Source organism: Embiotoca jacksoni, unplaced genomic scaffold (genome assembly GCF_022577435.1).
Source record: "Embiotoca jacksoni isolate LCO1_2020_lvr unplaced genomic scaffold, fEmbJac1.0.p SCAF_9, whole genome shotgun sequence".
Lineage (NCBI taxonomy): Eukaryota > Metazoa > Chordata > Actinopteri > Embiotocidae > Embiotoca > Embiotoca jacksoni.
The window spans coordinates 14,059,138-14,074,620 of NW_027185447.1; the positions used below are offsets into that span (position 1 = coordinate 14,059,138).

Sequence of the window (15,483 nt, forward strand, 5' to 3'; positions counted from 1 at the left end):
CCATGGAAGCATGGGCATTTAATCCCTCAAATTAACTAAAACAATGTTTGAGTTGTTTTTCCTGAACACAAACTTAAATTTCTTATTTTGCCATTAAAAAACATTTGAGTGTCACTAATAGCTGCACAAGAACAGAAGAACCTCACCCATCTTCTGTTACTTCTTTTTCAGGGGCCGACGTGACCGAACACAACAGCTCAGACAGCCGCGGCGAGCGCCTCGACTTCTTCCTCAAACAGGAGGAGGCTCTGACCACGGAGCCCGGCTTCCTGGGCAACAACGAATCGGAGGAGGCCGGGGGAGGAGTCGGGGGTGGAACGATCTCATCGGTAGCCAATCTGAAGGCGGCGCTGATGAGTAAGAACAGCCTGCTGTCGCTGCGGGCTGAGATGATGGGAGATGATAACCCCTTGCTGTTTGAGTACCTGCCCAAAGGAGGACACTCCCTGTCTTGTAAGTCACTATTTACTACCACTGATTGTTATCCACGCACACAACCAGCCACACATCTCAATTGAACCCACAATTCAGACATACACAAATTCAAATGCTCTAGTTTATCTCTGAGTACCTGCTTATGTGGTCACCTGTGAGACATAAAACATACAGGCTTGACCGCTGTTGGCATGAGTGTCCTCTGCTGCACAGTATTTTCAATCACTGTATTTGGATAACTCTGAATACGTGTGTGTGTGTGTGTGTGTGTGTGTGTGTGTGTGTGTGTGTGTGTGTGTGTGTGTGTGTGTGTGGTACCACTCAAGTGTGTAACCAGTTTGTGTGGTGATGCCAGTGATGACTCGTCAGCAGTGACTCAGTGAGAGAACATTTTGCTGGGATCGCTCTCGCTGTCTTGAGAACATTTATTTGGTTTTATGTGACAGTTATTTTATGCATATAGGCTGCATTTCACAGAAGCAAAATGACACAACAGAACAGCAAAAAGTGTTCAGATATTACTTACTTACTGCTCTAATGTACTCAATAAGCTTCTGCATGCTGTTTAAAGCACCTTCAAAAGTAACAGGTATTTTCTTAAAATTTTTGACATAAATAAAATTACAGCAAGCATAAAAGAACTAGAGAGAGTAAGTATTTATCTCCCACAAAACATGTTTTGTGTTCCATATATATGACCGTGAAACCTGTATGTGAATTGATTTTTCAGTTTGTATGCTCTTAACAACCTTTGAATGTCTAAAATTTGTAATATATCCAAAGTACAAAAACAAATCATTTGTAACTCCTCCAGTTATTGTGGCATGAAGTATTTTCCAATTATATCAATAGTAGATCAATATGCAGCACCATTTGTCTTTAGTTTGTTATGTTAACAAGAGATTTTTTTTTCTTCGTTCAGTCAGTTTTTTTGCCTCTCAGTGAGGGTGTTAAACTGCCAGTGTGTGGAGATGTGTGTATCTGTGTGTGTGTGCTAGTGTGAGATTATATTTGCTTGAGTCCATGTCCGCGTGGGCACATTTGTGTTTGTTTGTGTGTGTGTGTGTGTGTGTGTGTGTGTGTGTGCTAAACTCGTGTGTTTGTTTCTTTTGCTTTTACTGGCTGGTAATTGGATCTTTTGTCCCGAATTCTGCCTGTTTTTGTGAGCTGAAGAAAAGCAAAGGAAGGGTACAACTCCAAGCCTCGTCGTGTCTTTTGAGTTGAGCCCCACTCACCTACAGAATAAAAGACAGGGCCAAGACTGAATAGACCAAAACACACATTCGCCGTCGCGCGCACTCGCACATTCACGTCACATCACATCACCCCTTTTGTGTAAGTGTTAAGTGTGTGGGATTGAGATGTTTCTGTTGGCTTAAAGAGGAGAATCAGATGCTGTCACAGCACAGATAGACAGCCTAACAAGCCTCAGAAAAGACAAGAAGAGGCTTTTCGATGCACACTCAGACTTTACAGATACACTCAGCCTTGACTACATGAATAGGAAATTTTGAGAATTCAGAGAATGTTAATCATTTGCTCCCTGCAGGGGAAAAAAAAACATGTTGAATGAGCCCTATATCTGTATTTGAGTTGTCACCAAAGAAACCTCAGAGAGGTTTTTGGTTAGCCAGACCCTATTTTCTATTCCCTACACAATAGGGGTCGGGGAAATGGGCTTGTCGAGATGGCCAACAACCTCCCCTCCCACCCCGGGTCTGTCCCTGTGTCTAAATGAGGACAGAAAATAAACAAACACTGTACCTCAGATTACTGGGCGGAGGACAAGTCTGCCTGGTTTGACAGATCACTGCTCCCTGCCTCCCTCCCTCCATTCAGCCTTTTTCCCCTTCTCCTCCCTGCTTCTCCTTCACCCCTGCTTAACATCCTTCCTGTCCTTTTTTTTCCCTCCTGTACTCCCCCTCACGCCATCCCTCCCTCCCTCCTTACTTCCATCTATTTCTCCTTCACCCCTCCTTAACACACATCCCTCACAGTCTCCCTCACTATCCCTCCCCTTCTGGCCAGCTCTTGCAGTTCTTTCCTATTTGTCTCAGTCCGTCTCTTTCCCCCTGTTTTACTCCAACTGTGGTGCATCAAAGCATGTTGGTTTCAAATCCTGGGAAAGTATCGATCTAGGCAGAGAGAAGGTCGAGCAAGGTCACCGGGAGTCCACCGCCTATCAGCAAAAGGCCTCGACACAGAGCTTCTGTCTCCCACTCCTCCTCTCCTCTTCCTCTTTCTCTCATTCTTTCTTTTCTAAATAAATGACATGTTTAATTAAAAGAAAACAACATCCAAATTAGTCAAAACTGAGAATCAGTTTTTCTCAGTTTACTTTAACCACTGAATACCTCTCTCTCCTTATATTTAGTGAGTCAAACTGATTACACCCCCATCTTGTTGGCAGGAAAAGCAATTCAAATGCACAGCTCCTCTCTTTGCTATCCTTTGCATGGGTCACGGGCTACATCCTCCTTGCACGTGGAATGCCAAAATACAGTGGAACCACTCTGTGTGTCAATCAGCCTCCGAAACCCAATTAAGATCATTGGGATTTGGCCCCGTTACCCCTTCTGCATCAGACAGTCAATGCCAGACAATGGATTTTGCCGGATCCTCCCTGCGCACCTGCTCACACTGCCACCACGTACGGGCTGTAAAGAACATCCAATTAACTATAGGGATCATACTGACATTATTGAACTTTTCTCTTCACTGCCAGGTCTCATCACTTCACATCTACTTTTGAAAATTGACTCACCCTGTACAACAGCTCCCAGTGCCTCCGTAGCCACTCTCCAGAGATTGTCTGAAATTATTTATCACTCTGGCAGAAATTTTGTTCCAGATTTAAAATAAGGATCTTATATAGTGATGCCAGGCACAAAGGTAGCACAGTAAGGGTTCATGTAGAGGGAATGTAAAGGTACATTTTGGAATTGCAGGGACTTCTCACATCTTACCTGCTCAGGGACCACAAAGTGACTAAGACATGGATCTGAATCCAGGTTTTTCTTTCATCATATTTTTTTAAACAATGAAAGGAGACTCCAGCAGTCCAGAAGTTATTGCTAACAGGGCCTCATTAAGTCTTTTTAGTGAGAACCCCAGTCCTATCTGGATATTTTCTCCTACCACAAGTTTTAGTTGGCAACTGGTCAGCCACCTTCGACTAATTTCTTCCTTAAAGCCTAAACAGACATAATAAGTCCTGACCCAATTCTGATGGATGGTGGAAGAAAGGAGACAGGTTGTGTTTTAGTTCCTGTACAGTCATTCTGTGTTTAAGTAAATTAATTATTCTACCTTTATTTTTTATTTTTCATTTTGCTCTCGTCGCTGTGCAGTGAGTCAGCCTGCTGTTATTTGTAGTTTTTGCAGCCTGCCAGACAAGACTGCAATATTAAAGTCAGTGAAACAAGATTGCAAAATGTACCCCGGTACTTTGCATTTCTGCAAGAGGCTTGAACCAAAACCCGACCGGGGTTGTTATACCATGACAGACCCTGAGAAGTCTTTACTGACACCATTTGTTAATGAGCTGCTCGCCTCTCACCTGTAGCTCATCCTTTTTACCCTGCGTCTCCACTTCATCCTCACTCTGAATGTTGTTTCTGCTGTCACTGCCGGGGTGGGGAAGAGGAGATGGGGAGTTAAGCATTTGTGTGTGTTCTCAGTAAGTGGGAGTGGGGAGTGTCGGGTGCGGTAGTTTAACATTCCAGGAATCCGTCCATGGTCGAGCCTCATGGTTGTGTGATTCTGTCCGTCGTGCAGAGGAGGGCAATGAATGGCTAACCCACTGCATAACTCTGGAGACATTCCCCAAAATGCTGCCCACACTTGCACACACTCGCATACACACACGGTCTGGAACAACCTGCAATGCATTATGCTTTGATTAATACGCACTATTAATCAAAGTAAAAAAAAAAAAAAAAGAAAAAGAGCCACTCTCGGTATCCGCTAATGGTGATATTAATGTAGCAGAAAAGCTTCTGTGTGAATAGTTTTGGAAAGCTAACGACTCTGGAAGAAATTTTAAATTCTTTATCCAGCGTGCCGTAACTTGTTGCATGTAAACATCTCACGTGGTCCATGTAGTCGTCCTTTACCCTTCGTGTACAAAAAGTCTCCACTTGAGCTGCAAGATGGCACCTTTCCAAAACAATCTCCCTCCACGCTACAGAGGATCCTCAAGCCCTCTCCTTATATGCATTTTACTCTCTCACAAAACACACGCATACTGCCATCCTCTGCGCACGCATGTGGGTGGAAGGAGAAGGAGAGCAGAGGAGCAAAAGAAAAAACAAGAGAGAAAGAGAGAAGAGAAGCCCTAACCCTTTCCCCTTGGCTGGTGGAAAGTGAAACTTCAGAGTTTTTCTTCCTCCCCCTCTCCATAGTGTTTGATAGTGTAGCACTGGCAGCCTCTGTGTGCCCCCCTGCCCACTCTCTCCCGTTGTGTTCTGGTGGCCAGCTGCTAGCAGAGTTGCAGTTGTACGTGAGTGGGTGGGTGAGACTCGTTTCCTGTGCTCCTCAGGGCTCCGCTCCAACAACTACTGCAGCACACTCCGGCCAGGGGCCACGGGGGCCAGTATTCATAACAAACAGGGGGCTGGCTCCTCTCCTCCTCCTCCTCCTCTTCCTCCTCCTCTTTTTCCTCCTCATCTTCCACCATCATCACTACCACTACCACCATCATCATCAACATCAACATCAGCATACTGCCCACCCACTCCACCCACGCCACTGCACCCCTCTGAGCCTCGGCCCCTGGAGGCCCCCGGTCTGCGGGCTGGGGCACCCCTGCTGCGCTCAGAAGGATTGGACATGGAAGTGGAAGAGGCCCCAGAGGGCCCCGAGCCCTCCACCTTGCCTGAGGTAAGCGCACAGAGCCTGGCTCAGCTCCAGGGCGGGAGGCTGCTCTCTGGGTACTGCTCCTCCAGTCAGATAAAAGTTTGTGTGGAGAAAAGCATCCAGGGGCCAGCTTCACCCTGCTTCTACACACACACACACACACACACACACACACACACACACACACACACACACACACAAACACTGAGGGGGGTTGAGAGGTGGTGGAGATGAGAAAGTGACCAGTGACGTGGTTGTAGGTGGGGCTGGGAGTTTTTTACCAGAAGTAGTCAGGGTTAATCGAGTAATTCGTCATCATTGCAGTGTTTTTTTACACGAGGCCATCCTTGCTCAACCCCCCTCTCTATCTCATTCTCTTTGTGGAATCTGGCATATTTCCTGCTACGCTGGAGAAGAAATGCTGTCTGTTTTTTGTTTGTCTTTTCTTTTCTGTATGCTTTGTTTGGTTTCTTTTCCTTTCAGATTGCCAATTCTTCCTTCTTGTCTGCTTTCTCAGATAATCTTTTAATATAGCTAGACCTGAATCACCTCTAAGCCAGGAGTCTCTGCTCAGAGTTAGCACTAATGTAGTTTATTGTAGTTACATTAGAGATGACACATCTGCTCACAATGGCAGCGTGTGCTTAGAGATGGCAGATAACGGGCAAGGTAGTGTGATGAGACTGAGTAGAATCAATACTAGTAGACAATGAGAGGTTTGCTCTCACAGTCCAGGAAATTGTTTGTTCTGCTCGGTGTGTGCCTGTACACGAGAGTGAGCATGCATGTGTGTGAGCATGGCAATATGAGCATGTGTAGACCGGAGTTTTGTGCCAGTCTGTGTGTGTGTACACCGTGTGTGCGGGTGAGCATTTAGGAGCAGCATTTGATTTCAGTGGACCTGCCTCCCAACAAGCCTCTCTATCTCTATGGACAAGCCATCTGTTTGCCCAGTGTATGGTGTTCTGTTCTTAGAGTGGAGGAGGAAGAGGAGGAGGAGGAGGAGTGGAGCAAATGGGCGGGCGGGGGTGAAGGAATGGCAGGAGCATGGAGTAAATGGCGGACGGGTAGAGTTTAGCTGGGGCGTTGACTGGGGATGGGTGTTTGGTGCACCTTGCTAACACCTACAGAGGCGTCGAGTATGCGAGAATCAGGCAGATCATATTAATACTATAGATCAACCAAACTGCTCTGTGTCCCATAAGACAGCTGTGGAAATTGTCGGCTATTTACTTTTTGTATGTTTGCTTGCAAATCTCAAATGTACCTTTAAATCATTATGACCTTGTTTCTCTTCTTTTTCACTTTTCTGTTTTCACATCTTTGTTTCTCTGTGTTTCTTACATATGACAAAAGCTTGTCTTCACAGCTTGTATCATCGTCTTGCCTCTTGCATGCCCAGACAACCTTCCATACAGACTGTATAAACGTGAAATGTGACATAACGGGATGTTTTGTTGCTTACAGGAGGGCGTAAAAGTCCAAGAAGACATGAAAGAGTACAGCACAGGTATGGTTTAGGCTTTAAAAATTCAGGTTTGTCATATTTTGATAACTCAAGAGTTTGTGTCTATACAGTACCTCAACTGTTTCTCTTGCTTCCACTCTGAACCTCCCTGTCACTATTTCAGCTTTGGAAGGTGACCAGTCTCCTGTCGAGAGGGATCAGATGGGCGAGGGGAGCTGTGCTGGAAGCTTAACTGTGCCTGCGTCAGTGTCCGTGGCTGGTGGAGGGACTAAAGGGCTGCTGGTGGTGGGTGAAGAGGCTGGATCTCTGAAAGAGGAAAGAGTCCTGCCAGAGCACGGTGCCTGGCCCTCACAGGGGTTTGCCTGCTCCCTGTGCAAACGGCTGTTCAGCAGCTTGGAGCATCTCAGGCAACACGAGTACCACCACACCCTATCTCTGATGGCCTTGTCCCTGGACTGGCCGAGCATGCAAGGTTCGCACTTCCAGCCTATCCAGGCCCGTCACCAGCCGCCGTCCCAGCCTCCTCGCTTCCACCAGTCTCTCTACCGCCCTACAGTGGGCGAGCCCGTGCCGGCTCGCTACCTTTGCTCTCAGTGCCCCGCCAGCTTCACCCTCAAGTCTAACGCTGACCGACACGAGAAGACCATCCACTTCAAGAAGAAGCTGATGCAGTGTGTGTACTGTCTGAAACACTTTAGAGACCGCACAGACCTGCACAGGCACCTGTCTTCCGTGCACTCCAAGGAGAGAGGGCACACCTGTCCTGCCTGTGCCAAGGCGTTTAGCACCCAGAAAAACCTATCGACACATGTTAAAGTGTGCTGCCAGGTGGGGTCAGTGCCAGGAGCTATACTGGGAGGCAGCACAGGAATGGAAATGTCTCAGGGTGGGGTTATAGACCCACTGTGGCAGCTAAGTCAACAAATCAAAGTTGAAAGTCATAATCGCAGCATCAATGTGGAAAACTGAGAGTGGATCTGTAGACCACACACATTCCTACCCGTCACTTAGCACTATATCCTCACGTGTTTTACATTCATGCCAAAAATGCTCTGTGGTGTCATTGCACTGACAAGGGAACAGTTCCTTTCTAAAATCGAATGTCTATTGACATGATTATAAATACCTATGGACACGTCTTCTTTTTTTACAGCCTGTTAAAAATTTATGTCATTATTTTTTAAGGATGATTTACTGACAAACTATATGTTAAAAATGCACAATTACTATGCAAAACAGATCTGTCTGAAAAAAAAACAACAACTTTTGACTGGAAATTGTACGTGGTCTTTTTAGAGTGTGCAAATAGTTTTAGTGAGCAACTGACTGGACCCATGAGCAGGTGAATTACTTTCCACTGCAGTGCCGGGTGCAGGGGCGGGGACGTGTCTTATGCACCTCCCCAACATAAACCATTTGTCTGGCTCTCTGTCGCCAGTCACCACTCTGACTAAACTCTTCTCTCCTTTTTAGGCAGAGAGATCTTTATCTTTGTGTCCACCCCTGCATTATGGGCACAAAGACATTCAGACACAGTTCATATCTGCCAGGCAGCCCTATGACTCACAGCCCACACAACCACACCATCTGCAGGAACTTTGGGGCATTGCAGAGGGAGTAATCACACTTTGACTGCTGCCTGTGGTAGTGGGCTTCAAAAATTTGGCATAAAAATTGAATTTACAATATATTTAGTTACTTTTCTTTCAAGTCAAAGAGGGGAAAAAAAAAAAAGGAGTGTACAACAGATACACTTCCACTGGACACGCAGAAGCTCGTCCTCAGTCATCAGTCGGACATGACGAACTTCAGTCAGTACTGTCAGATCGGTGCAGATGGAGGGGATGTGCTGCACGAGACAAAGCCAGCTAAAAACAATAGACCAGTATCGGCTAAGGATGGGGGTTGGGTGGTGTCATTTTCTCTTTCTCTGTCCATCTCCTCTGTCCCAGATCTGTAAAATCTTGTAGGGGCTGAGTGTGGCTGGAGCTGGACAGTAATTGGTCCTTCACGGCTCCGGCCCCTCTTAACCCCTGACCCCTCAACTGAAGAGGAAGCTGGGACCGAAGGGCAGATGCCCTTTTAAACCAGATGAGCTTAGTGATGTCACGGCTGCAGACAGATAATGGTGTGGTTGTGAGCACAGGGTAGAAAATGGGGGATCAAGGGAGACAAGTGGGAAAATGCAGGAGAATAATAAGAGAGGTGGTGCGGACCGAGAGCTGGGAGGATGTCGATGAGCGGGAGTAGGGCTGCAGAATATTGGAGTCGGCATGAACACTGGCTTGAAAATCACTGCTAATGTAAATTCACACCGATTTCTGCCAAAATTTTCTCCTTTGAGTTTACAGCAGGCCTTTACCCTGCAACAAGATATTGTCTTAAAAATGCCCATTTCTAAAGGTTTATTGTGCACACCCATACTGTGAATACCCAAAGGGAAGAGATCCACCGGTGTTTACCTCCAATAGTCACCCCGGCACATCGAACTGTAATTTCTATGTGCTCAGCAAAAGCAGAGCTGGTGTCTATTGTCTATCTATCTGTCCCCTCGCTGTCGTGCGTGTACATACACAAGGAACTCCCAACTGCCAAATCCTTTCTACTGCAAAATCCCATTTTTCAGGTAGCACACTCTGTCCTTGCCAGCAGCTGAAACAGACTGGTGGGCTCAGAGAAGTCAGGAACTAATCAGGAACTCTGCGGAGTCAGTCGCTGAGAAGAAGTAGCAAATACAGTATGGCCGTTGTGTGGCAATATTTGAGCTTGAATAAGTGGTGTTGTAAATATTGAAAGATATTTAATCCTAGATTCTACATTTTCTCATTAAAACCCATGTACTGTACAAAGATCTGTACTTTTTTTTTTAAACAAAATGAGATTCTGCGTGTAGATTTTATGTTTTAATTAAACTCTGATGGAGAACGACGAAACTTTGTTGCAGTTTTTCCTCTTTTATGTAGGCTGTTATGTACACATTCACACATATTTCTCTCTCTATTTTTACATTTCAACTCAGAAAACAAATCTAGATGTCCAAATCTGTTGTGCAGTTCATGTGTACTTGCATGTTCTTTTTTTTTTTTGTTTTTAATTGATGTGCTGCCAAATGTTTAATCAGAGCAGAAGTCGATTTGCAGATGGAGGTAATTATATTGTATCACTTAAAGCTCCTCACCCTCAACTGTTTGACCCCCTCCTTTACGTGCAGTAGATGTGTGCAGTGTGTGTCGTGCTGTTGTACTCATAAATCCAGTCCTGATCTTTCATGGTCAGGTACTGTATGCCTCGCCTGTAAAGTTTGTCATTGGCTAGAAACGAGCACACACTTTGCACATGGCCTGTTTACTCGGATGCCCTTCACCTGGCTTAGCTACCATGTAGATTTGACATAATTGGCTTACCAGATCTCTTTTCAAGATTGAGACTTGGTATTGTTGTTTGGTTTTCTTTGTTTTGCTGTAGCCTCCCTTTGTGTGATATTCTTTCCCTTCCTCTGTGTGGGTGACTATATTTTCTCGTCATTGTCTGTGTTTGTCTTTTCTGTTTTTGCTGTCCATAGTAGAGACCTTCTAGAGCAACTAAGGCAGGCTGAATGTTGTGCCATGTGTTTATAGTATCTCTTTGCCTTTATTGCTTTAGTATGGAGGAAAGAGCTGTTGCCAGGGCAACTGTAGCTTTGACTGGGATTGGGGTGGCCATGGGAATTGATGGTACATTTCTAGACCATGCCGCTAATTAAATGTAATAACTGAAAAGTGACGTCTCGGTTTATTTAAACGAGCTTCACTCAGCACTAATCTCTTTTTTTTTTTTCTTCTTCTTCTTCTTCTTCTTCTCTTTCTCGCCTTTCTCTCTCTCTCTCCTTGTCTGTACTTACAGTGAATGACTTCACGGTGATCCGTAAAAAGTTCAAGTGCCCCTACTGCAGTTTCTCTGCTATGCACCAGTGCATCCTAAAGAGGCACATGCGCTCCCACACCGGTGAAAGGCCCTACCCCTGTGAAATCTGTGGCAAGAAGTTCACCAGAAGGGAGCACATGAAGAGGCACACACTGGTGAGTGCAGTGTTACAATCACCTGTATGGGGCAGTAAATTACACCAAAGTGTAAATGAACACTTTGAAATAATGTGTTTCCATCCAACAGGTCCACAGCAAAGACAAGAAGTACGTGTGTAAAGTGTGCAGCCGAGTCTTCATGTCTGCCGCCAGTGTTGGAATCAAGCATGGCTCCCGTCGTCACGGCGTCTGCGCCGACTGCTCGGGCCGGGGCATGGCCGCGCTGCTGGACCATAACGGGGAGGTGGGCGGAGATATCTCTCCGGAGGAGGAGCTGTATCCCGGCGATCGCTTCCACGATGACCAGGCGGAGTGCGACGGTGACGGAGAAGGGGAGGAGGAGATGATGGTCGAAGGGGACGGAGAGATGTTGGGAGAAGGGGAGGAAGAAGGGGGGAAGTGGAAGGACTCAGGGATGACTGCTGAGACACACGGAGCACTGGACAATGAAAAGGAGGAAAGTGACTCCTCGGCACAGGAGGGGGAGCAGCAGAACGGAAGTGAGAGGGACTTTGCCTGGATCTCATAGAATCTGTCGGGCTCCTGTTCGTGGCTTGTCAACCAATCTATGAAGATCTCTTGCGATCTCTCAGGCAGAATCTTCTGCCCTCTTTACCCATTCGTCCCACGGTGGGCAGGCCTTCCTTTGAACGGAAATGCTGTAGGGTGATGCGCGACAATGATCTAATACCATTCTGGTTAACACTCAAAATTCAAATGCGCACACACGCACGCACGCACGCACACACACACGCACGCACGCACGCACACACACACACACACACACACACGCACGCACGCACACACACACACACAGCTATTCTCAACCTTGACTGCCATAGTAGAAGAAGAGTGATCAAGAGATGGCTCGACTGCAAGGCTTTTTCTGCTTACCTCCTTTACTTCTGATGCAGTGTTTTTGTGTTTCTTTTTCTTGAGGGTTCAGGCCAGAGTCCAGTAGTTTTTCTACTCTGTCACAACAGGAATCAAACGAGGACGCTGCCAAGGACACGGCCGACGCTAGGACTGCAACTTTGAAATTTTTTGCCATCACAATCACCATGGAAACCAAGGATCACTGACGGTGTAGGGAAATAGCCAGGAGAAAGGGGGTGTCTTGGTCCCTCCACGGCTGTAATGTTCCTGGGGAAAGTGTCTCTCTTTAAGTGAAGAGAGAGTCTAAATCTATTGCAAAGCGATGTGTGTCAGAGGACGGGGCAGTCCGATGACACATTGTTGATGCAGAGTCCTACTGCCACAGACTTGCACTTTAATGACAACTTGACTCCTATCAAAGCCCTGAACCCGTGGTTTACATTTTTGATCTGATCTTTACTTACCTAAACAACTCGGTGACCGCACCTACCTTTAAGGATATACTTTATGTCCTCTTGACTGTTATCACGACATAGAAATCACTGAATCTTTGTGCAGATTGCTGTTTATATAGCCTATGCCTTTCAGTGTGGCCCTTCAATCTTTTCCTCACCTAAGTTTACCACCTGGTTTCTATCGATCCATTCCAACATATACTGGAGATTTTGACAAAATGTACATACGATTTTTTTTGGAGTTTAAAAAGGGAAATGAAAGCTGTGCGAGACGAAGAGAGACAGAGAGACTGAAAGTTTACAGTGTATGCAAGAGTTTTAACCGTCGTTACAAACAAAGCGGACACAAGTTCCTGTTTCCCGGTTTGGAAAATCAACACAAGCACACAATGGATCCGCATTGAGCTACACTAACAACTCTCTGTCTCTCTCGCTGTCTCTGGCTCAGTTTCTCTCACACTGGAGGTTGTGATGATAGGACCTGAGAGCTAAGTCTCTCACACCTAAAGAGGAGCTGCCTTTGTTAAAAAAAAAAAAAAAAAAAAAGAACTGTTTTCGTTTTCGTTTTCGTTTTCTGTTTATCATTATTTTTCTTTGTCAGTCATGTAATTCCAGTTTCAGGATACAGAATATGCAGACTCTTTCCATGGGTAATCTTTCTTTTGGGGATATACTTTCTCCGGCTTTGTAAGGCTAAAAAGAAAAGGATCAAAAATTGTGCTTGAAATTCTGAGTTTGATATGTGTAGAGAGTGTAATATTAATTTGTTTTGTTTTACAGCTATTTATTGAAAAAAAAAAAAACTGTTTGTGGATTTCTAATTTTTTTTTAGAAGTCATTCCCTCCTCTCTCTCTCTCTTTCTGTGTGCGTTGGGTGGAACAGGATGGCTGTTTGTATGCAAGAATGAGTGTCCAGTGTCCAAAAAGTCTATATTGGTTTCCTGAGATTATTTCCATGTTTTTGGCAAATTTATTGACAATTCAAGTGAGGCAGATGTCTTATTATTATGAATATCAGAACTATGATTACTGTTGTTGATGTTGCTATTATTAATTATTATTAAGTGCTGGATGCTAAGCTTTATTGTGTGTTCTTTTTTGATATTTTATATCTTGTATAAGAAAAAAAGCTTTTATACGTTGCCTTGTTGTGGACAGCAAGCCATGGGGCTTTTTATCAACCTTTTATTGTGCCAGTTTACGCTTTTTCTGTCGTATTTGCTTTTTTTTTTTCTTTTCTTTTTTTTTAAGGGGGGGGATAACACATTCACTGTCCAACTTCTCTGTTAGATATTGATTGAAACTTATACTCAGCACACGCTTTTTGCATCACTAATGTACACTAATTGATTAATATGGAACCAAAAACAATCTAGTACTTTGTATACATCAAGTGCTTTTGTTTCACAGTCTGTGTGTGCAGGTGCTTTTGGATTTATTGTTGTGGTAAAGAGTTTTGTTGTTGGGTTGTTTTTATTTTTGAACCTGTCACTATTTGTCACAGTTTTTAAAAAAAAAAAGTGCACATGTTATGGTATTATTGTGAACATGAAGGGCTGTGTGAAAGGACCAGCTGGCTTTTGAAGACTGCATCTTAAAACCGAACTTATTTTTATTTCGTCTGGTTTTTACTCTCACACTTCAAATGACACACAATCAAGTGGAAATGCAGCATGCAGACAAAACACTCCCCTCAGATAGTGGACTGTTGAGTCTACATGCTGTGTTTCTACATGCCGGTGTTTTACTGGCTTCAGTCGAGTTAATTTAAAGGGAAAGTGAGCGCTGCAGAAGTAACTCTGGGAAACATTTAGTTGCCAGTGCTGGTCGCACTTACAGGCCTCTTCGCTACAGGTGCCGTGGACTGCCCTTCCCATCAACCCCTGCTGAGAAACTGTCGGTGCGGTGCGATTTGTAATGCTCTTCATGTCTGGCAACTGTCTTTATTTTATTTGTATTATTTATTGTGTTTTTGTTTGACCCATTTATCAAATAGTTGTACTTTTCTGGGGTTTAAAAAAAAGAAAAAAAAGAAGACTGACAATGGGTAAAATTTTTATGAATGTCAATGGTGGGTGTGGAAGGAGCCCATGATCAGCGACAAATCTCTGTCCTGTGGCACTGTTGTGGCCACTGAGACATCTGGATGTATGCGTGACTCCCCCGCCCTGCGCTCTTCTCACGACCTGTACTGTATGTCCTCTTCCTCATTCTGGGTTGTACTTCAGGAAAACGTCTGCCATCAACCCCTCAATATGTGCCTCAATGACATTTCACCCGTGTGCTTGTGCGAGTGTCTGTTTCCAAGAGATGACTGAATATTTGTATCAATGGATAGAGATTAAGATGCGACTGATCAGATTAGAGGTGCAAAATGTTTTTCGAGGATTAAAGCTTCAAAGAGACAAATCATGATGGGCGACTAGATTCTCCTTCCCACCGTGTGTTGATGACCTTTTGTGCCCTGATTCTGTGGTCTTAACTGCATGCCTGTGTTCATTTTGTCATACCAAAGCGACATCTTCGACATCTGCACACAACCGTCTCATTCCACATGATGCAAAACTGGAACCGTTTGCTCTACTGCAGATGAATATGGGTATTCCTAGACGTGTACAAATTGCAATCCTCATTTAGCCTGTATAGCTTGATTCACACGTGCAAATCATGAAGCCATAGATATGGGTATATCTATATTATACTATATTTCAAAATTGGCGCTTTTTACTTTAGATTTTGTTCTTCTACTAAGAGTGATGTGTGTATACCTTCATATATATGAATTTATATTACTATTATATATTATTTATTTTCTCTCAAGTTTCAGAGGGTCTTTGATTTGTAAAAGGTCGCACTTGAAGCTTGAGGTTTGTTTATTTTCATTGGGAATATTGTTCAATATGATACTGACTTTATATTGATTATTATCATAATCCTGTGTTTGTAACAAAATGTGCTAAATAATCAAAAAAACCTGTCCTGTTTTCACACCCGTTTTGTTTTTTGGGCAGAATTTAAGTGCTCTTGTGCGGATATCTTTTCGGTTGATAGTACTGATCACAAAACATTTTTACAGTCAACCATGAGCCTCCTGTTTTGATGTTGGGACCGGCCCCACCAGCCGTCCAAGCCTCTTTCTAACTTCATGTTTAGTGGAAGAATTAGCTTGACTATTATTTGCAAAAACCAATCAGTCTCAATAAATTTTGAAATTGCTGCTGTAAAGAAGTGACCGACGTGTGCTTTGTCTTTTGTTTTCCTAATGCCTGCTGGACAGCTGATGGTGCTGTCAAACCTCCCGGTGTCCACAAGGGGGAGGAAGAGACAAGTC

General features: G+C 44.5%; 1 protein-coding gene across 3 annotated transcripts in view; it reads left to right on the top strand.

Annotated features, from left to right (window-relative positions):
* zbtb46 (zinc finger and BTB domain containing 46) overlaps window positions 1-15,384 on the top strand; it is a 61,777-nt gene extending 46,393 nt beyond the window's left edge. For 2 of the 3 annotated variants that reach the window (XM_069140534.1, XM_069140533.1), the window contains exons 4-7: window positions 172-453; window positions 4,976-5,316; window positions 6,760-6,802; window positions 6,924-9,693. In XM_069140534.1, coding sequence (XP_068996635.1) covers window positions 172-453; window positions 4,976-5,316; window positions 6,760-6,802; window positions 6,924-7,729 — 1,472 coding nt within the window. In that variant the 3' untranslated portion in view covers window positions 7,730-9,693. Of the gene's footprint in view, window positions 1-171; window positions 454-4,975; window positions 5,317-6,759; window positions 6,803-6,923; window positions 9,694-10,642; window positions 10,819-10,909 lie in introns of those variants that run through there. The other variant, XM_069140535.1, reaches the window with a different exon arrangement.
* Window positions 15,385-15,483: the final 99 nt, after the last annotated feature.